At 41.9% G+C, this 23142-nt stretch overlaps 1 protein-coding gene across 1 annotated transcript; it reads right to left on the bottom strand.

Moving 5' to 3' along the window:
• Positions 1 to 7855: 7855 nt before the first annotated feature.
• lonrf1 (LON peptidase N-terminal domain and ring finger 1) lies at positions 7856 to 21963 on the bottom strand. Its single transcript, XM_035161426.2, has 12 exons — positions 21059 to 21963; positions 16767 to 16885; positions 15702 to 15824; positions 14518 to 14706; positions 14303 to 14420; positions 13137 to 13212; positions 12867 to 12981; positions 12204 to 12325; positions 11936 to 12094; positions 11099 to 11261; positions 10843 to 10992; positions 7856 to 10471 (listed from the first exon to the last, which is right to left on the bottom strand). Exons 1-12 carry the CDS (start codon positions 21357 to 21359, stop codon positions 10322 to 10324), a joined length of 1785 nt encoding a protein of 594 aa, XP_035017317.1. The 5' UTR covers positions 21360 to 21963; the 3' UTR covers positions 7856 to 10321.
• Between the last annotated feature and the right edge of the window lie 1179 nt (positions 21964 to 23142).

Genomic DNA, 23142 nt, shown 5'->3' with positions numbered 1-23142 from the left:
GGAAGCAAAAACACAAGATAAAAAATGTTTTAAAGTTGTGTCCGAGCTGTGACAGATTCAGCACCATGCCCTTTGCATCCGGACACAGCTTAGAGATGTAAGAAAAGGAATTTATGGAAATAATATGCATTAAAAAAGATGAGAGAGGAGACGAAGTCAGAGCAGGCAGCTGTCATTGGTAGTGATTCAGAGGTCTATGAGGCCTCTCACTTTGTTCCTAAATTATTCATGCAATCTGTCAATGCTGCTGTCGAGGCAGACTCCTCTCCCCATGTGCTCAATGATGACAGAAATCCTGCACTATGTTCACTGCTATGTTCTGCAAATCCCCCACAGGAGACACGCACACTGCACTCACAAATCTCCAGCACATGCTTTTGTGTACGAGTGTGTGTGGGAGCATGTGGGTATGTGTGTGCATGCTCCCGCTCATGTACAATAATGACAGACATGGCTACTTATATGCTTGAATGTGTCGTCTTTTCTGGGGGGTTTTCCGTAGCTTTAGAACAATATTGCATCTCTGTTGTCATACGTCTCTTTAAGTGTTCCCTTCAGCAAAAAAGATGCAAGGCACACTGTGGCATATGACCATTCAGACACATGCACTCGTGCACACACCTTGAGCTTACAACCACAAAGACACGATAGAGCTTCCTCCTCTTCTATCGTTCCTGTTACAGCACGTTCCATGTGTCTTTGTGGGCGACTATAAAGCCACATGATAAAACTCGACACACACACACAAGTAATGAATATTCACACTGAGAGCCCTGTGGTCACGTGTCAGGACGTGTACACCTAATTGAGCACTGTATATTTCTAACTCTGCGCCTGCTGTGTTTTGAGTGGGACCACACTGCTCAAACTGAGACAGAGGTGGCTGTGCGTCATCCAGCGATCCAGGCCACTGTCACTCAGCATTAGGGTGGATTTTATCCCATTTATTAGAAATGACCGCATGAACTATAAAGTCTTATAAAACTGTACAAAAATCTTGACGTTAATAAACTAGTTTTGGCATCAACTTGCATCATTTTCAGCGAGTTGAAATACTCATAAGAACTATTTATTATTAAGGTATTATTAACTTATTTGCGCACATACAAACTTAAATATATTGTCCCTGAATACACAGGATGTCTGCATCCAGCAGTGATCTAATTAAGAAATGCCCACTGAGCAGATTATAAATGTATTGGTAACCAAGGCCAACCGCCTTGCATCCATGACAACCAAACATCAGAAGTGAAGAAAGTTCCTGTGCTCAGCGATAGCTACTGAGATGAGTCGGATCAAAGCAGTTAGTCACTGCGCCGTGTTGATGTTTGAGGAAAACACTTGACTTGGTATTCTTTTTGTCCACGTCACAGTGAGCTGCTCCGTTCTCCCTGCTGCTGCACATTGTTCCTTTGTTCATGGACTTACTGTAATGGTGAGACTCAAAGGCTTAACAGCAAATATAATTTCATCCACAGCCGTGGCTTCTGCTGTTTGTGTTCGCACTTCTCCTTATCTTCCAGACACACCTTTGCTCAGCAGCGCGCTCAAATCTAAAACTCACCTGAGGTAAGACGCATCTGGGAAAATTATTGCCACCAGGTGATGAGATGGAATAGACCGATATGACTGTGTTTACTGAAATGAGCATATTTATCAAACGGAGCTGACCCCTGAATCTGCCCGTCCTCTTATCTCATTTTCCTCCCTGGATTCCTCGGCTTCCTCTGCATGATCTCATTTTTCCTCAATACTTATTTTCTTCTTTCATCATCTCTTTCACACTCACTATCCTCGCCATGGTCTTGGGAATTGTTGTTGATACATTATGAACTGTTGCACAGTTCTTCATAATACAGATGGTTATTCGGTAACCTCTCCCAAACTGTACGTCTCCCAGCCTCCCACCATCCCTTTCTTTAAGCAGAAATACTTTTCTACGATGTGCTGGACTTTGACAGTCTGGTTTGACGTTTTCTCTGTTCCGTTACATCATAGGTGTCAAAGGCTCATGTTACTCGTCCCACCAAAGAATTTGAAATGCTTTTGCAAAGTAAAGGAAGTCAGTCTGACTTGTGATTTGTTGGTTTAACCCCTGACCCTCTTTTTCCCCTTTCCCCATGTTCTATAGCTCATTGCAAAAAGGGTTTTACTGCTTTTTTTCATTTTTACAAACAACAGTCTGCCACAACAGGAACAGTCGTTTCTTTTTGGGCTGGAAAACTCAAACAAAGAGCTGAAAGATAGAAGAAGAAAATACATTCATTGAAGGTATATGTTTACACTGAGTGAAATACTTCAAACTAATCTTTTTAAGGCTAATAGCAAGTTTTGTAGCTATTGTTCACTTACATTTAGTGGAAATTGGTCCTGTGCATCATTTTACACACAGAATTCATACGTACAATATAGTCTGACATATTGTCTCCTAGTAAGTTTGACCACAGACTGTTTATAAAGGTGGACAGCATGACAGCTCCCAAAAAGTGAAGCCAAATCATTTCCATCCCCCCCTGCTGGCTGGCTGTAGTATGTCACATCCTCGCTTTAGGTAAGTAATTTTTTTATTCTACATGTTGTCTTGTTTCCTGCTTTATTTTGAAACTCACATCTGGTCTCATTTCAGGTCACTTCACTTCCTGATCCTCCAGTGTTTCCTGCTCTCCTGATGCTCCACACCTGCACTAAGAGGTGTCACACCTGTGTCTCGATGTCTCCCCTCCTCTTTTAGTGTTAAGTCTAGAGTTTATCTTTTGTCATCTCCAGTTCATCTTTACACTTTTTGAGTTCAGCTTTTCTATGTGTACGACCTCTTAGCCTGATGTTTCTGATACTTCTGCAATGTTTTGGACTGACTTGTGTACTTGTTTATGACAGACCTCGATTTTGAGCCTCATCCTGCTTCATGTCTGCATTTGAGTCATTTGCCTCTGATCAGTATGATACAGTATAGGTCGTAAACCCCAACTCCTCCATGTTAATGGATGGGACAAAACCAAACGTTTGAAAAGTCCACGTGAAATACATTTTTCTCATAGATGGTTTCTATCAATTAAAGTAGTTCTCACCACACTCATGTTTGTTTAAGTGTTCATTTTTCTGATAAGTTTGGTTTTAATTAGTAATTTGATGCTATAAAAACAGGGCAAAACATCTTGATGGACATTTTCAGAAGTTATACAATTATTCATATGCTACTGAAGTTACTTGTGTTAATTTAAAGAGACATATCAAGTCCAATTGCCTAAGTGCACTGGTACAACCTCTGAAGATACCATGACCTGGATGACTTCACAGATATCATGTTGATATCGATTGACAGCTGAGACTGACTTGCAATTGGTTGAGCGTGTGTATCGGCAGCACCTCGATACTGTGATCATTACTGTGCAGACTGGCTCCGAAAACTTCCAAAGCCCAATATGACGGCACCCGTATTCATGATATTTTGACTTCATTTTTGTACGACAGGAAGAAGAGGACACGTCGTCCATGCACCTTTAATTGACTATGGGTTTGACAAGCAGATTGTAGCAAATGAAAAGAGATAAATCAGTAAAATTGTAGAAATACTGTAAATCAGTTAGATTTTGTTGACAGGTTTCTAGTGACACAAAACAGGTGGTGCTACATTTGATCTTTCTTGCCCACTGTGGGTGAAGCCACATGGGGCGCCATCGTTTGATTGCAAAAATGTAGCTATTTTGTCTCTACATACAAACTGATTTAAATTTAACTCAAAGCACGCAATGAGTATAATTGGACACATATGGAAACGCCTCTTCAAACATCTGTTGTTCACACAACACAGTAAACAGCTGAAGAATCAAGAATTCACAAACACACACACACACACACACACACACATGCGTTGCTATTACAAACTGTCTTTGGGCATGTCCTGCCATGATTACATTTAGATCTCTCTGTCCTTCAGGTCTAAAAATATACACCTCATTTTATACAATCATGAGGACTTTCTGAAACTCAGCCAGGTGTGTGTCCCAGCAGGCGGTAACTCTATGAATCAGTGAGCCAGTTGCATTATATCATGTCTCCCGCAGCGCCCACCCCCTCCTACCTCCGCTGCTTCCTGTTTTTTTCTGTCCTTCATCTCCCAGCAGGCGATCCTGATCTGCTTCATTTGTTGTTGTTTTTTTTTTTCTTCCACGAGGAATTACCAGAATATAAATGGGCAGCCAAGTTTACTTTTTCCCCCTGTAGCCCCCTCAAGCTGTGCCAATTCTGCCTCAGATATTGACTTTGAAGTGGGGACAAACGAGCTGATCCTTCCTTGTTTTTGGACAATCATGCAACATGAAAGGTCAGAGTTGTTCCCCTCACAAAACTAGGGCCTGAATCAGCCAGGCCGGAATCAGTCTTGGAGGGGAAAAGTAAGATCTTTGAGAAGAAGAAAGGAAAGAGTTTTGTTTCCTAATCCTGCAACACAATGCTTCTTTCTGGGTCGAGAGTCTTTGTTTTTTATGTTTTCCTCTGATCTCTTGTGTTAGTGTATATCAAGGTATTTATGAGATGTCCCACGGTACTGACAGAGGCAGGTGGCCGTTATGTTTACCTTGGGTCTCAGAGGCACTGCCACAGAAGAGCGTACTCATGGCTTTATCATCGTGTTGACACTCGAGGGGATTATACAAAGACAGAAAAGAGCTACGGTTTGTCAGCCTCACACCCAAAGAAGAACACACACGCCACACTTACTGACACATACACTCAGGAAAACTGTAATCCTCCAAAGAAGAGGCATTGAGCACTGCAGAAAACACACACACACACACACACACACACACACACACACACACACACACGTTTGGAAACTTGAGCTCACTATCTTCTCTTCCCTCCACTCTGCTCCAATTCACCGCACTTCTAGTTGTGGGAATTGGCTCCCTGCGTCGTGTCTTTCAGGCTTTTGCACTTCAAAGACAAAAGTTTTACAATGTCCTAATTGATAAACTTGCTCTTGATTTTTAGGTTTTGCGGGCTGGATTAAGTTCCTATGACAACACAGTTGTATTCATCCTCTGATTGTCTCTGTGACTCTTTTGCTGTTATTCAATATTGTGAGAATTTGCAGTGGGTTGTCTTTCAGGCTTTTTCACTTCAAAGACAAATGTTTTACAATTCCCTTATTGATAAGCTTTCTCTTGATATTGCTGGATTTAGTTCCTATGACAACAGAGCTGCATTCATCCTCTGATGCTCTCTGTGACTTGCTGTTGTTCTATTTTGTGGGATTTTTGTACCTTTTCACTTCAGAGACCAACAAAATTTTGATTTCCTAATTGATAATCTTACAGGCTGGATTTAGTTCCTATGACAACAGAGCTGCTGTGTTCATCCTTTGATACTCGTGACTCTCTTGTTGCTGGTTTGTATTGAGGGAATTAGCTCCCTAAGTGTTGTCTTTCAGGCTTTTACACTTTAAGACAAAAGTTTTACAATTATCTAATTGACAATCTTACCCATGATATTGAGGTTTTGCAGGCTGAGTTCAGTTCCTATGACAACAGTGCTGCGTTCATCCTTTGATACTCTTTGTGACTCTCTTGCTGTCGTTCTATATTGCACAAAGCAGGCTGGTCTATTTTAAGGGGGACCCCAGCGAGTTGCTTTATAATTATGGAAGAAGATTATTAAAGCTTCACTCATACACACACGCATGTGTAATATGCTTTTCAGGGCTCATACTGAAACCATCCTGTCTGTTGCACTTTGACCCTAGCCTGACATTAATTCCAACTTAAATCCTCGACGCTGACTCCTAACTAGTCCAAACATCCTCTCAGTGATGGACTCTCGTCACATATCTGTCCTTGTGAGGAATTTTTTTCACAGTAGTCATGCCAGAACTCTCTCACTCACACTCTCTCTCTCTCTCTCTTACACACACACACACACACACACACACACACACACACACACACACACACACACACACACACACACACACACACACACACACACACACACACACACACACACACACACACACACACACACACACACACACACACACACACACGGTCCCCCTCTTTGTGATAACTCCTATAAAACGCCTGTCATCCTTACTCAGTCATACACAAGCAGGGAGTCAGCGCAAGCTGATGGATCAATTTAGTACAGAAAAGCTGCAGCATTCTTCAAATGTAATGGGCTTTGATGTAGACGCTGAGCTGCATTACAGAACCTAGCTGAAGCCAGTGAAACCTCTTTTCATCTGCCTGCTCCCTATGCAGAGGACACAGTCATGAGACGTGTCTTACTTCTGCCACGCTGATTTTACAGTTTTTTCGCTTCTTGTTCGTGGAGTGTCGCTCACGCACTACAACACATCCTCTTTTTTACTTTCACTAATGTTTTTTTCTCTTGAAGCTTCATGGGAAATAACCACCTTCTCCCAGCTTATTTGATGTGATGGCTCTCCCTCCCACGCAGAACCTCACTTTTCTTTTGACCCAATCTGTGACACTGAAATGATAACCGTGAGCTTGTATTTTTTGAAAAGCCATTTCCTTTTCCTTATGAGCCATATTCTCACAAGATTTCGCCTTGTTTATAAAGTGTGATTCCATTTGTATTATACTTGTACCTCCTTCCACAGCTACAGACTGCCCCCTGGTGGAAACCTGCAGACTTGTTTTTGTATATAGAAGGATGTGTTCACATTTGTTCCTTGCTGTGAGGATCACACTTTGCAGGGGCTTCCTCCCAAATTATAAATTGGCTGGATAAAAGAAGAACATAACTTAAACAGTGAACTTTAATACAGTAACCTCTGCCATTTCTTCACGACTACACACTGAAAGTGTTGGAAGTAAGCCTAAAAATATCATTCAATTATAAATTCACTGGGAATACCCATTCTAGCTATTCTAATTTTAATTTCTATCCACAAGAGAGGAAACCAGAGGCTTCTTTCAGCCCTCTGCAGCTGCAGCACTTCACACTTCTCTCCGTAATTATAACTGTTTCCGTACCAAAGTGTCTATCTATAAGTATGTGAGGCATGTTTCACTCCTCTCTACCAATTTCTTGTCACGCTGAGAATTGCACCATTTCTCAGCACTTCCACTTGGAACGTAATGTCACTGTAACCACCAAAACATTGGTGGTATAACGTTTAAAATCACTCGGACAAAGAAACTAACAAACATTAAATAAAGATTATGCAGGATTTGCTTTTAAATTTGCTATTTATATATATGTTGTAACGTTTAAAAAGCAAATAAACGAATCAGATCAGGATAGTGTACTGCTCTTGGCTTGAAAGCAGAATACAGATGCAACACATGAAAACTGCTTGTTTTAGTTTTACATGTACTAAGGTATTTGTGCGGAGAACAACGGCCATGACTGCAATTTACACACAGCCAACATTTCCTGCAAAGCTGCAGCACATAGCAGGAACATGTCAGCCATGGTGCTTTTCACAGCCTCTCTGAAGTACAACACGAGTGTAAGACTTGTCCTCGCGGGGGAATCGCTGCCAACAACAGGTCACTTATTATGCTGCCTGTTCTCCATTATAGACAATGTAGATTCAGTGCAAAACGTTTTAACTGTGTTAGAGGACATTTGCTGATGGATAATTATGCCACATGTGGACGCCTGCCCAGTTTAGGAAGGGCCAAAAGCTGTGGGTCTAAATGAGAGGAAGAATCATGACCGCGCTGCATTGGCAACAGCAAAGTTGAAGCTAGTAAATGATATCAAGCAAGTTTGGCTCAAAAATATGGGAGTGAAATACCTGATTTGCCAAATATACCGTATGTAGCAGAGATTGAGTTCTGTTTTAGACAGTGTAAACAAAGAAAATCACTACTAGACTAATTGCTGTGATCAATAAACAGTAATTCACCATTTTATTCAATGACGGGTGGTATCTTCAAGTAATTGAAGTAATACAAAGAAATATGCATGACAAAAACATGTGAGAACTACTTCTGAGCAGCAGAACACAAAATAATGTCACTTTGCAAAAATAAGATTTTCTCTGAGGTGAAGTTCACCTGAGTGGCCGTGGACTCATGTATTGCTGTCACGTCATGTGTTCACCACAAAGGCTCACGAGGCTGGACATTCAAAAATTCATCCCTTTTTGATTCGAGTGAGCGGTTGCAGGAAATGGAGTTTTATGGTGCATGCTTTTTGTTTTTCAGTGAAACCAGCAGCTGTGGAGAAAAGTTGTGGTAACTGGCACATTAAAGTCTCGAGGCTCTGATCTCATTCCCAGATGGCTTCAAAAACTTTGACGTCAAACAATCCCGTGTTAAGAAATAGTAAAAAACAGTGTTTGTTCTCCTCAAGTAAAATGTTAGTTCCCAGGTCGTAGTTATGCAGATAGTCATTGCTGCCCCATTGTCCATCAGTCCGTCCATTTGTCCTCTAGTATTCTAAGCTACAATATATATACACACACACACAACATTAGGCAGAATCTTACTGTTCAAGCGTGATTGGTGCACTAAGTCTGATTCTGTTTAAAAGTGATATGTTGGCCACGAAAACACGATCGTTCACTATCCACCATACAAAAGGCATGAGGGCCAAAGCCTAAATTCAGGCTGTGCTGAAGACGAACACTGATTTCATTCCGCAAACTGTCCTTATAAGGCCTCAGTTAAATTTGTGGACACATAGTTGTTCTTACTATACAGCTTTTATCGTTCCTGCGGAGGAGTGCATGCACTGTTGCTTCCCTTGTCAAGTTGTGTGGAGCCTCGCATGCACACTTTGATGGTGAAATCGATGTCAGTGTCCGTGCACTTACAGAAAGTTAAACGCTAGCTTCTAAACACATTACACAGAAAAAATGTATCAAAGTACAAAATAAACCACATCAATTCTTACTTCACCCAGTTAAGCCCGTGTTTGTTAGTGATTGTGAAATAGCTCCACGTAACATTGCAGATTTAACATTCTATGGAATGTAGCACTAAAAATATGAAGATGGCAAAAATCACGTATATGTCCTTATAATGTTATGACTGAGACTTGCAGGTCTCCAGGTTGTGTGGCCCAGGCACTCGGAGGCACCATGGTGCGTTGTTAGAAGGGCCGAACACACGCACGGAGACAGAGTGAGGGGCCGGAGGTACAGTAGGTGTGGTGGCCCACCCATACAGAGCCACCGCAGGGGGACTCAGCCTCAGACTCTACACCTGTCCCTGCACAGGAGATGTTACACGCTGCGTCTCTGCATTTCAAGGCAGCTGTCATCGGTGCTCACACAATATCACGTTGACTGACAAAAGTAACTCTTTCTTTACAGATGAAACTCAAACATAAAGTGCTGCATCCACACCAGACAAATCCACACACATAATCACACTGGCTCATACGTATAAAACAAAGCTGGTACGCCTGAATTGACCAAATCAATCTCCTCAATTTTTTCATTTTTTCACCAGAAAATGACGACAGCAGCAGAGTTATTCATATAAAAAAAAAATCGCCTCTAGCTGGTGCTATTCCAAGTGACACTTCAAATCATTATTGCGATATTTACTAATAGGAAATAGGGATCTTTTGGGATTACTAAATGGCATAAAATGAGTCAGTCAATTGCTGCCAAGGCCAATAGTTGCAACTAAATAGCAAGTGTTACAAATAAAGCCCTCCAGCAAATGATAATCACTCCAAATAATCAGACGCAATGCATGAACTCTAATCCTCTGACGTGCATAGTCCTGAAAACCTCTGCACTAATTGTGTTTTAGTAATGTTTATTCTCACTTCAAACTTAGCTATACTAATGCAAAGAGTTTAAATGGAATTGAGTCACTATACTGTACTAGCTCAGGTGATCCTGTTGCATGTTCTCCATGTTTGTAATACCTGGTGAAAAAACAGTGACACCTAGTGTTGACTTTCCATAATATTATTTAGAAAACGACTTACTTTATCCACAAATAATAATATTATAATAATTAACCACTTGTTGATGACCATAAATAAGAAGCATCTTTGGTCAACCCTGCAATTAAGTACAGTGTGCGTTCAGACACGACTCTAAAAATTTGAATTCCCAGGGAAGAAGATGGTGTAAGAAAGAAAACCTATGCAAATTCAAACAGCAAAAATCCAACCCCCGCACAACTGCTCCGTTTTGTAAGACAACAACCCTTTCACCTTTCGACAAGGTGATTTGGCCTTGAGCTGTGATTTTATAACAGTCAATCTATGATTCAGAGTAGTCAAAAAAAAAAAATGAAAAAAGTCCCAAAACTCTGTGGTGTGAGTGCATTCAATGGTTTCACTCCATTGATCCGTGCGCATGTAAAACGCTGTGCTGCGGAGTCTAGCTCTGAGAGAAGTACTCGAGGACGAGGCGGAGGTGTCCCAGGCGGTCTTTGAGCGAGGTCAGGGACAGGACAGTGGTCTGATAGGCTGGGTCCAGCTGCATGACAGACAGCAGCCACCAGCACCAGGCTGGACCATTGGTTGAGGACTACAAGAGATAAAAAAAAGAAAGAAGGATTAGAACAGAAACATAGAACGTTGATTATCAGGAAAAAGCATGGCGTACTATTTAAGCCCATGAGCCCTTTTAGAGGAAATCACTCTCAGTTTCAACTTTTTATGTCAAAAATGTCTGGGCAGAGCAGCAGGAGGCAGGACACGACATAAATGCGAAAAGCACCTTTTAGTATTTTTCAGTTTTGCCTCTGTCGTGTGTTTGTCATCATTGACACACCCACTCATGCACTTCGGACATTTTCCTGCTATATTCTCACATGGGCTCTTTACACTATCGTGGAAATGAGATGTTTTAAAGGATCAAGGTTGCGACTGCTGCCACAAATATGTAAAGGCCCCAACCTGAATGTCTTCCTCCTTTTCTGGCATGGTGCCGTACTGTCTGTTGATCTGCTCGCGAATGCGGCTGCCCATGCGCAGGTACCATTCCTGAGCCTGCTGGTACACACTGTCATGGAGACGCTGCAAAAGCTCTAACTCACTGTCATCCACCTGAGAGAGAGAGGGGGGGGGGACAGAGAGGGGAGAGGAGAGTGGTTGTGTTGTCGAGCAGTAACATTTTATAGTATAGTATAGTTTGTGATTTCATGGTGCTGACCTTGAGGTCCTCCAGGTACTCTATGTCAGCAGTGTGGTAGCCATCTCTCTGAGCTCTCTTCACCACCCTGAATCTGCTGCCACCCACAGTGTCCACAAAAGACCGTCCATCAGGCAGCAGCTCCAGACTGTGGATCTCCAGAATACAGCCATAGTCAGCAAACCTATGGGGCGTTAGATAAAACCAGAAATCTCATGCTTGTACAAAAGAAAACATATCTGAATGCAAAATATTTGCCACATAAGATACACAGAAAGAAACAAAAATCGGGTTCATTTAGAGCTAGAAATATATTCTGTTGTTGTTGTTTTCACCCCTGTCTGTTTGTTGGTTGGTATGTTTGTAAGCAAGATTATGCAAAAGCAACTGAACAGTTTACCATGAAACTTGGTGGAAGGATGTGGTTCGGGTCAGGAAAGTACCTATTCAATTTTGGTGCAAATCTGGATCAGGGGTTGGATCCAGTATTTTTATTTTTTTTACTTTCTTTAACATTGCTAAATAGGCCGTTTTGACCCATGATTATTGACACAATACAATGACATGTAGGAATTAAATATCTAAAATACAACATTATATTGCATCTCATTTGGATGTTTTACTCTGATTTAGATTAATTTTTTTCCCGTCAGTAATCTAAGAAATTAAAACCAGGGCAGATTTGTAACCATGCTGCTATTTTCCACCCTCACATGTCGTATGAGGGATTTCAGCTTTGCCCACATTGTGTCCTGCTCGAGTTCAATTTTCAAATATGTTGATTGCTGTGGATAATATGTACCTACACCGAGTGAGGGACAGAGCTATGAAGGGTGTGTTTTTTTGTGTGCTTCATACCCTTTGCCGTGCTCATAGCTGCACATGCCAAATTTCTTGGTGCCTGTCTCCATGCAGCGGCGCATCATCAGCCGGTACCGAGGCTCGAAGATGTGCAGGGGGCAGGGGACTCCGGGGTACGCCACCGTGCAGACAAATATAGGGATGTCCTTATTTAGACTGCAAAGACAAGGCGGAGGAGAAATCAGGGAGACAGTCCACAGAGCAGCTACAATAAATCCTAAACCTAAATGATATTTTATTGTATGTTCAAGAGAGAGGTGCCTACTTGGACAGTTCAGCCATCTCGGCATCGTGCACCTGCTTCCTCTCAGCCAACTGTGATGGGAAACGATAGTTCATGATGTCCTGAAGCAGAAGCGTGGGGTTGTACTTCCTGTTTTTTAAATACTGGGAAGAGAAAAGTGACAGTAAGATATCAGAAATAGCATAAATACTGATTGTATTCAAACAGGAACAAAAAAAACTAGGGATTAATACTTGTAGCTAAAACTTTGTTTGTATTAATCGTATTATATTCAAATGTAGTCTTGCTGCTTGTCCATGGAGATAAAAGCATACAGACAACTACAGCAGCATTTCTAACAATAGATGTTATCATTTATCACAAGCAATGAGGAACCAGGGAAGTTCTCTGGAACTCGGTGTGAATTTTGTTAGCAGATGAGTCATTAATGAGAAATCGGTTATGAATAGTACAAAATCCTTTTTACAAAGCTGTCAGCAAAACAAAAAGGAGTGAGATTTGCCTCACCCTGCCAGAGCTAACTTTGTTATCTCGAGACCACAATGTGGAGCCAAGTAAAAAATCTTGAATAATGAATCGGCTTCAAATCAAATGTGGAAATCAGTGGAGCTAAAAACCGGGGTCCTCTGCTCTCGTGTTGAAAACAGATGTATGGCTGCGTGTGTCTGTGCTGTCAGTGGTCACCTCTTGCAGTGGCTGTTTGCAGAGTGGACAGCGGAGGTTGTGGTCCAGACTCCGCTCGATGCAGTTTTTACAAAAGGTGTGACCACAGGGAGTCGTGACCGGCTCAAAGAACAGCCTGCGGAGAGGAGGAATGTTTAGCACAGTGGAGGTGGTGATTATTGTGTGAGTAGTAGAAGTAGACATTAACCAGAGAGAGGAGATTCAGTCTGATCAATGACTTCCGCAGAAGACAGTGATACAGAATTGATTTGACTACTCCAGGACACTGACCTAATGCAGAGGGGGCACTCGAAATCGGACACCATGAGAACACCCAGAGTTTTCTCTCGGCGCTGAATACTTTCAACTGAAACACACAGAGAGAGAAACACAGTCACACTCAAGCTCTGTCATGAGTTTCCTCTGCTGGAGAAGAAGAAGACAATGAAACAATGATTATAATGTAATGATTATTAAACTCATTTGTTACGTGTATTAGTGGAACTGTTTATAGTGCCAATGACAAAGGCCCTGTTCATACCTGGTACTAACATTCATCCTAAGAGATCCAACCACAAGAGGGCAGCATTCTTCTGTTCACACCAGGTATTAAAATGTCTCCTGTGAACACTTGTGATCAGATCTCACTTCCCTGCTCTACTTACAAACACACATACACATGTTTTTTGTTCATGAAGTTCAAATTTCTGTGTTTTTTTTCTGAGGTTACAGATGTGTCAGTGTGTGTATGTGTGTTGGTGCAGGCGAGAGAGAGAGGGGTGGGGGGGGGATGCTGTGTGCAGCTCTGCTATGGAGAAGATTTTACCCATTTGAGAAAAGAATCAGTCATTATGTGTTGGTCAGTGTTGATATAGGGATGGTGGCCACAAACGAATCCACGTATGAGAACACTGAGAACCGTTAAAATGTATTTGATTCATTTTGAAGCTGTAGCGGGTCAGAGGACGTCGAGTAGGTCGTCCTTCATATGTGGCCCAGGAGGCGTTCACCTGCACGCAGGCAGTGTTACTGGAGTTATAGCGTTGACACACATACCGATAATATAACTTTCCCTGCAGCGACACTGTCTGTTTCATTTTTTTTTATAGACATAAAACTTTTTTGTTCATTTTTGTGTACCAGTTCCCATGTCAGTAATTATAAATACTTCGGTGGTTCCCCAACGCACATCCGTAGCTCACAGATCTAGTTCACCACAGCTGTTAGTCTACAGTTACTAAGTGAAAGTGTCTGCTCTTATCACATGAGAGTTGACCTTTGAGGATGAAGAGGATTTGGTGTTAAAAGATAATTAAAACGTTCAGAATTTTGAGGGTCTACTGTCCTAACGACAGAGCACTCAGGACAGATGTTAAAACCAGGTCGGAACGGGGTCAAAGATGATGACGGCGTCAGTCAAATCATGATAAGTATGTGTATTGAGTGTTTCTGCCTACGTCTGTCATGTTCATCTTCTTTCCTCATCATCATCTCCTCGTCCTCTTCAGCTGCAGGGAGGAAGGACACAGCCTGGCAGAGGCTGAGGCAGCACTCCGTACCCGTGTCGTGTTTCACCTTGAAGCCCAAAAGACAAATGATTTGATCAGTGAGGGTGATATTCACATTCTAACGCCTTCAAAACCAACCATGCACACATTCCTAACCAGCTTACCTGGTGTGTCTCTCTCCTCCCTTTACCCTCTCCCTCTTCCCCAAGTGGATGTTTGAGGGCCTCGGGGTGCATCGGCCCCTGAGAGCCACTGAGGCTGGTGATGGGGCAGGGGTCTTTCAGGTACTCTGACACAACCTGCAGGATGCAGGGCACCTCCTCCGGCACAGCCATGCCCTCTGCCTCCAGGATCTGCCGTTTGAATGGAAACAAATGTATTAAAAGGAAACTGTTTGTTTTCACCAGTGCTGTAAACTAAAATGAAAGTAAAAAGGTGATAAGAAATTATTATAATTAAATAAGAATACATTTAACATGTGTAAATGTAAGATTACTGCTGTCATTTCAGATGGAAGAGCTAAAATGGAATAAACTCACGCAATAAACAACTATCAAAACAAATTCATTTATAAGCAAAGCAAAAGCAAAAGAGGACAAATTCTTGCTATAATAAGCACCACCCACACATAATGAAAACAAGCTTCAATCAGAGTAGACGATCAGGCAGCGTAAAGTTGGCTTGTGATCATATGAAACAGGATGTGACCTATTGTGAAAAATAACACATTCATGATACGGAAAGTCTTTCATGTAGCAAACACCATCAGCCTGCATTTCTGCTCAGGATCAGTGTGAATTGTATGTGTGAATGAATGTGTGCAATTTGGTGCAGCTTGATTTCATTTAAAGGGACTGTAGGGCATTGAGGGAGGTATTCTACTGAGTACCATTCTGTTACTACTGAGCGTTTCTTATCTGGTCTGCTGATTCATTAGAGCAGCTTTAAATTCTCCTTCTGGTCCCAACTAATGTTTATATGCAGATGCTTGGAATGAGCTGTAAGATATTCTACGCCTGGAATCATTATTTCTCTCGGTATGTTTGAAAATCTTTTATGATCACTTCTCAGGAACAATGTCATGTACTTCTTATTTTCCTCAACTAATCTTTGCCTAATTTTATGATTCCCTGTGTGTTGCTGTGTCTGTTTTGTGCTTTAGTATGTTTTTTTGTTGTCTCTGTCCATTCTTGTATTTATATATGAACCTTCTTTATTGAATTTGCTGACCCATCTTGACTGGGACTCCCTGACAAATACACATATATCTAAAATACCCTTCCTGGTTAAATAAAGGATAAATAACAGATCAATGAAATAGAACAGCCCTGTGGTGATGTTAACAAACCTTCTTGATCTGACTCTTTGCAGGAACAAAGTCGGCTTGCAGTTTGAGGCAGTGGTGGAACTGGATGAGAGCCTCTGTCTGCTGACCCATCTCCAGCAGTACATTCCCTTTACGAAAGAAGCCCTGCACGCAGAGAGAGAGAAAAGTGCAACCAGCACATCACTGCCTGTTAAAGTGAATCAGACATTCAATCCATGTCACTGCAGAGAACATTAAGATTCAAAAGCACCAACTTTTGAATCGTTGAAAAGTTTACACAAATGCATTGATGGTCGTTTGCATCATGTGTCTGCTTAAATGCAATGTGACGTTTAAAAGTGATGTAACGGATCTCTGGAAATAAAATGAAACGACTGCATTAGCAGCGGGCCACCCACTGGCACAGAGCGATTATGACATAAGTAGCTGTTTGCATAACTTTGTGAATGACATAACGTCAATAAAAGCAGATAAAATCCTCTTTAGTGGGTCAGCTTTCTACAGGTACAGTGATACAAGTCTCAATAAATGAGAGAGGCAGCACCTTCCTCCTGTGGTAACATGTGTGCTTTTACACGCACGTCACAAAACCAGATGATTCAAGTGCGTCTGCGGTTGAAGTCAGCAGACTTGCACAGAGATCAACCGAAGGGAAAAGACAGCGATGAATTTGGTTTTATTCATGGTCTTACGGTGGATTTGTTCTTTTCTGCTGTGTAGACACTGCAATTACTGACTCATGCTTGTACTCCTTCATCAGTCAAGTTGCAGTTACATCCACGTCTGTCATATTACGTATAGTCTTATATTTAAGACTTCATATTTAATGAATATAAGAAAGGGCACTAAGAAAGTTAAACACAATCAGCACATGAAATCTTGAGTAATGAGATCACATGTTACTCTTTGACCACCAAATTCTAATCACTTCATCCGTGAGTCCAAGTGGACGTTTGTAACAAATTCAAAGACATTTCCCGGAGGTGTGCCTGATATCTAGTTCATGAGACTGGGACAGACGGACAGAAATGCGATGAAAAAGACATGAGACGTCATGAGTCTGACCGACACCGTCCCGTCTCTCACCTCGGTCCAGTTGGGTCGAAGGCAGCAGAGGTAGTCGAGGTCTGTGAGAGCATCAGAGAAACGCATCAGGCCGCAGTGAGCTTCTGCTCTGTACAACTTCAAGCTCAGGTCATCTGGGGCTGAGGGTGGAAACACAGGAGAGAGGTTAAAGAAACTGAGAAAAAGACGAGTAGTTAGAAATGTTACTACCAACAAACTTAACACATGTAACATGTATAAAACAACCTGCATAACAAGTCGCTTTCGATTTAGAACATGACCGAAATACATTAAATAACTTTTGAGCCACAAACCTGAAGTACCAGATTGCTATTAATACTGACAGTGCTTATTAAACAGATAATGACTCGGCATGATGGGTCTGATCCACATTCAAATACTCCTTAAAAGCCTCTGTCATTATAAATGCGCAGTAATGCAATTTTAATTAGCTTTTCATAACAACCCTATTAATATTCATACAGACTTAAAATAAGTTAAGTTATTGTTTGTGTCAAATGTTTTAGTTCATCAGTTACACCACTCATACAGTCGCTATTGCCTGAAGCTGTTGCTCCAGTTAAATAATGTTTATTTACCGTATGTAAGGGTTATAATTACGAACACACGCTCTGCCCTTGACAATGCCCATACAGAGGAATTATGAAATGAAAATGACCACGCCCAAACTTAAACCTCCAAGGCTGAATGACAAAAAAGTGCAAGGAAATCATTACACAAGGTACGATTGTGCCGGAGAGAGGGAGGCGGCAGTATTTATTGAACTGGATTGGCAGAGATGGCGACCGTGTATTTCCGTAGATTCACTGTAGCAGTAAACACTCCTGGATGTCCACACCGCCGAAATAACTGGGGCGGAAGTTGTCCCTTTTTTTACATTCTCGCTGCTGAATGGAGAAAATAAGGTCAATTGCAGGAGATACTGTAAGTATAACTGCACAAATAAAAGAAAAGAAAAGATCTGATTGCACGGCTGTTTTTGGGGAATCCAGCGCTCTGAGCTATGAAAATCTTTCACAATGTTCCCCTTGCATCCAATTCTTCTGTGCAGGGTTTTTTTTAACTGCAGACATGTGCAAAAACTGCAAAAAAAAACAGAAATTGTCCTGAGTCCAACATTGTTCCCTGACAACAGCTGTTATAGCTGCTTTTACTGCCTCTTATATGTGATGAAAGTAAATGTTATATCAAACCGATGCAGGTAAACTTCTTCTGTAGCACATTTCTCATTCTTAGATATACAATATGCCTACTACTCAAAAATGCTATTTACTGTGAATATCACTATCATTACAGCTGTCACTGCTGCTCCCTTCATCTCTGTCTGACAATTTCTTTTGTGTAACTACTTTTAACATTGATTGACCTCTCCATTTATATTAGGCATTGTCTTTTCTCATGAATGTTGTAAATAGTGCTTTTTTGTATTGTGCTCTATTAAATGTGACATCTATTCTACCTCTGTCTGTCCTGGGAGAAGGATCCCTCACTTGCGGCCCTCCGATTGATTGATTGATTATTCTGAAACATACGTTTTACGTATTTGCTCTTTTGCTCAAGTGGATTAACACAAAAAGGAAAACAAGCCTCTGTCGATAAACTTAACAAGGAGGAAGCAGCATCTGGAAACATTCAGGTCATTCGACAGTGAACACAATCAATTCTATCTCATCAGGAATGTTAGTTTCCTGTATCTCCTGCCATTACAATATTGTTCTGTGAAATAGATGCACTGCCAGCCACTATCACTGGGCAACAGACAAGACTGTGCGCACGACATGAAAAGTGGGACGCCAAACTAGTCCGTCTTCTTGTTATACTGCAATGCAATCCAAGGTAAACATGTTTTCCCTTTTGTCCATACAGGCAGTCACACTTCCTTTTAAAACTTTTAGAACACACCCATATGTATTCATTTTTTTTGTAAAATTTTACAGTTGATGTTGTATAAAGGTGGACGGTTAACTGCTCAAGGTAAAAAAAAAAAGGTTAAGGTCAACAAAAACTGAGTGTTGCAGCCATAATGTTAACTTGTTTGTGTTTATTTTTCTTATATTGCAGTATTTGCATACAAAAACTGGGTGGAGCATTGTTGTTGGGGAAGGAATATAATGGGGCACCTGGTGATGGGTATGAGGTGTGGGTTGGATTTGGGAGAATCAACAGTTTTTGACCGTGTAGCTGTTTCAGTTTTGTGTTGTGCATTGGAACTCAAAAAATCCAAATAAATAAATAAATCTAGTCCATGAATGCAAGACAAGCTGCACACCGGACATAGAATTTGTTACCTGCTGATTCAGAGCACGCGTCGGACCGAGATCCCCCCCATTCACGCCTGAGTGGCTTATTTGGTAATTTTTTTTAAAAAGTCACTAGTACAATGGGCCCTTGGGTGGCTGATGTTCAGGAGGTAGAGCGAGTTGTCCCTCGAGCCACCATGCCCAAGGTGACCTTGGGCAGGACCCTGGACCCCATTTTGCCCCTGATGGCTTTAATAGTGTGTGAATGGTCTGGGTTAGAAAAAGTGCAGCATATAGAAGTTCTGTATTAATGTGAATGGGTGAATGTGACTTGTACTGTAAAGTGCTTTGAGTAATTTATTAGATTAGAAGGGTGTTATTTAAATACAGTCCATTTACGTGTCAGGGATTAAAGGATCAGTGTGTAAGATTTAGGTGAAAGGGATCTATTGGCAGAAATTGAATATAAAACAATCCTAGTGATGTTTTCACTCATGTATAATCTTCTTAAATGTACAAATAGTTGTTTTCTTTATGTCAAGAATGAGCCCTTTATATTTAAATACTTTATATTTAGATAAGGAGCGGGTCCTCTCTACAGACGCCGCCATGTTTTTACAGTAGTCCAGACTAGAAAAACTTTACATGACAACTTAAGGCTGCCACAGGTTCTCTTTCATGTTTGGAAGGGGGAGGGGGAGGTGAGGGGTATTCAGCTGCAACATGAAAATTCACAACTAAATTCTACACACTGAACCTTTAAGAATGATTTAAACATACAGTTCCCTGCAGATATGGAAGTAAATTAGTTTGAATACAAAACTAACAACAAGTGACCTAACGTTTGTTGATGACTCACAAACCCTCTGTCTGCACAGAGACAGTGTTTGAACAAAGTGTGTTACTATTACACCCTCTGATGCATCATTACGTCAACGCTGTGTTGCAGGAAGTAGTAGGCAGCTGTGTGTTGTTGTCAGAATGGTGAGAATAAGACAATGTAACAGAGGAAGACAGACTGGAAGGTCAGAAATTGATCGTACTGTAACATAATGAATCAAAGCAATAAAGAACAGAATCGGACAGAGGTACTGTTGGGTCCCTCTATAAATTGCAGGTGTTGACCTTATTATGTTATGATTTGAACTGAACTAAATGCCTTTTATTTTCATTTAAATCCTCATCTTGCCCTAGATTGTTATGTGTAAAGCACTTTGTAACCTTGTTTAGATAAGTGCTCTGCAATACAGTTATTATTAGGATTAGGATTCACAGGGTGAAGAGCAGCACAGTCTCCAGACTGAAACCCCTCTGAGCAGGTTGTACGGTGGCCCTGAAGGGCAAATCACAGCAGTAAAAGACAATAACAAACCACTAAACACGAACTTGGTATGGAACAGTTATGAGGGCATCAACACGGCTCATGACTGATTGAATAGATGCACTGTCCAAGTGTTTTGTGATTTGTTGTTGTGTTTTCATTTTTGCAATTGCGTTTTTCTTTTGCTGTGCGTTTTGTGAATTCTTGTTGCGTTTTGTGAATTCTTGTTGCGTTTTGTGCTTTTGCCACCATGAACTTGACAAAGGGGGAAAGGAACTGCAAACTACATGTGTGACACATTCATGATTGCATTTTGTAGTATTGTTAAAATACAAAACATTGTCATACTATAATATATATTGTAGTTTGCTTTTGCATAATTGCAAAGTGTGACACATTCATGGGAACTAATGGGACAAACAATATGAACAATATTTAATATCCAGCATTAAAAAAAACATCATGGGTGTGTTCTGCTTCATGAATAAACACATACTCTTGATTAAATTTAATTCAGCAATAAATTCCATGACTCTTTATTATCAATATGTTATGGATTAATATGTGTTTCAGATTTAAAAAACTGACACAGTTTAAAGTGTGGATTTAAATGACAGGTTGAAAAAAAAACAAAAAACATTTGAGGTGTTATAAAACTTATGACCGGAAGTGCGGGTTTACACGTCCGACAAACATCTGCATGCAGCTGGAAAGGTGCGTGTGTCCCTTACCCTCGTCCAGCCCCTCGCTGGCGATGCGCAGAGCCTCGGAGAAGGCGCCGGCTCTCAGCTTCTCCTGGATGTGGCACGTGCTCAGGGTCTGGTCCGGGCAGCACTTCCCCGCGACGCTGATGAGCAGGACGTTGTTCTTGGTGGCCCTCACCTCCCTTTGTTTTAGCCTGGCTTTGCACGCCGGGCACTTGGACGGGAGGAACCCGCCGACCGCGCACCTCCGGCAGAACGAGTGGCCGCACGCCACGGTCACCGGCTCGGACATGAGGAAGAGGCACAGCGGACACTCCAGCAGGTCCATGGGGAGGACTGGATGCGGCCGTGTCGGACAGAAGAAGGGGAAGAGACGCAGCTCCGTGGAGACGTGGACGGTTTTATAAGAAGTGGTACCAGTGGTGGTCGTGCGCGGACCATTTAAATAACCCACTGGCAGCCAGACCCCGTCGGTGTGTCCCCCTCCTCTGTGATCACCCACCGGCTCCTGTCCAGCGCTGCTAAATGCTAACTCCAGCTGTCACACGCTCACCTCAGTAATGTTCATTTACGTATTAAACTGGCATGGTCCATTTCCAGGGCTAACGTGGTGTTTTCACCTCGGGGCGCGCACAGCAGCTCCCCCTCTCAGAGCAGCTGGAGCAGAGAGAGCCAGGGAGAATCAGAAGTCAGCTCCAGTCCAGCGATCGGCCCCGGACTCCATGCACGACCCGCAGAAGAAGAAGAAGAAGAGGTGCACATATAGGTATTTGTTATACCGAGGTCCGTGTCCGATCTTAACCCGACGTGCACACTCAGCCTCGGAGCTGGGTTACTGTGTAACACCATTTACATTACATAAATACAAGGCCACGTGACGCAGCGACGCGCCGTCCCATTGGCCGAGAGCACGCCTTTCCAGCCTGTTGTGAAACCAAAGGATGCCGAGTTTCGTAACATAATTCCCTGCGACAAAGATGCTCCTCTTTTCTTTCTCTACCCGGTTTAATTAAAACTCCACTGGGTTAGTGGGTTAGGGACCTCGTGCGACTGGTTGGCGTGCTTATGGTAACGCGGTTGCATGGAGACAGGGAAGGGAATCCCAGCAGCAGCGGCCGATGAGAACAGCCAGGGGGCGAGGTGGTGACAGTGACATAAGCCCAGTGGTGGTGATCCTCACTTGTTTTTCGCATTTCCATACCCTGTCATAGAAGCCACGTGCACCTGATGTAAGGCCAGGAAATGGGGGTCGACCCTTTTATATACAGTCTATGGGGTTAACAGGTTGCACGAGGAGAGGCTGGAGACTCTGTATCCTGCGCTTTTAAGGAATGACAAGAGGAGGCCGCATTGCCGAGCGGTGTTATAACCGTAAAGAACCAGTGTTACACAAGCCTCGTGCAGTGTCGATGGAATGAGGCCAGAGTCTGCCGCTGGCCAAACACCTTTACTCATTATCATTATTATTATTACTACAGCAAGTGGCTTCAGGGGGAGAGTTAGGCAACCAGAGCACCTTTGACAAATATGTACTTTAAAGATGAGGTTACACATTTGCTTTATGCTCTGCAGAAATAGAAATTCCTCAGCAGATGCTAGAATTAGGCTGTAGTGAAAAATATTTGTTAAATTCACCACAAAATGTCGTTTGTATCTCTTTTAATGACGCTCAGGACTGGAGACGCTGTCAGGGCCCCAACCATATGGAATAGTTTACCTGAGAAACGCACACTTGAAACTTCACTTCTTTTTGTTTTAATCATCTCTCAAAACCTGCTTTTACCTAATGGCTTTCACTGTATTATTTTAACCTGCTGTTTATTCTTTTATCCATTTATTTTGCCATTACTTAAAAACGTGGTATCAATGTCTTTGCTTTTAGATTTTGTATTTTATAATTTGCTGTCTATTTTTCAAAGGCTTGTTGTCTTTGAGGTTTCATTTTCTTGTCTTTGTGTGTCCCCTTAGTGAAGCACTTTTCTCATGACTGTTACATCTGCTACATTGATCCTTTTTTTTTTTTTTTCAAACTGTATAAACTTCCTGCTCGAACCAGACTTAGCTGGGTTTCACCTTTAAATCATGTAAGGTTATTCACTGGACTTTAGCTG

The sequence above is a fragment of the Hippoglossus stenolepis genome, chromosome 7 (assembly GCF_022539355.2).
Source record: "Hippoglossus stenolepis isolate QCI-W04-F060 chromosome 7, HSTE1.2, whole genome shotgun sequence".
In the NCBI taxonomy this organism is placed as follows: Eukaryota; Metazoa; Chordata; class Actinopteri; order Pleuronectiformes; family Pleuronectidae; genus Hippoglossus; species Hippoglossus stenolepis.
The sequence above is the reverse complement of the archived record's forward strand: the minus strand, read 5'-3'. Positions and strand labels throughout refer to the sequence as shown.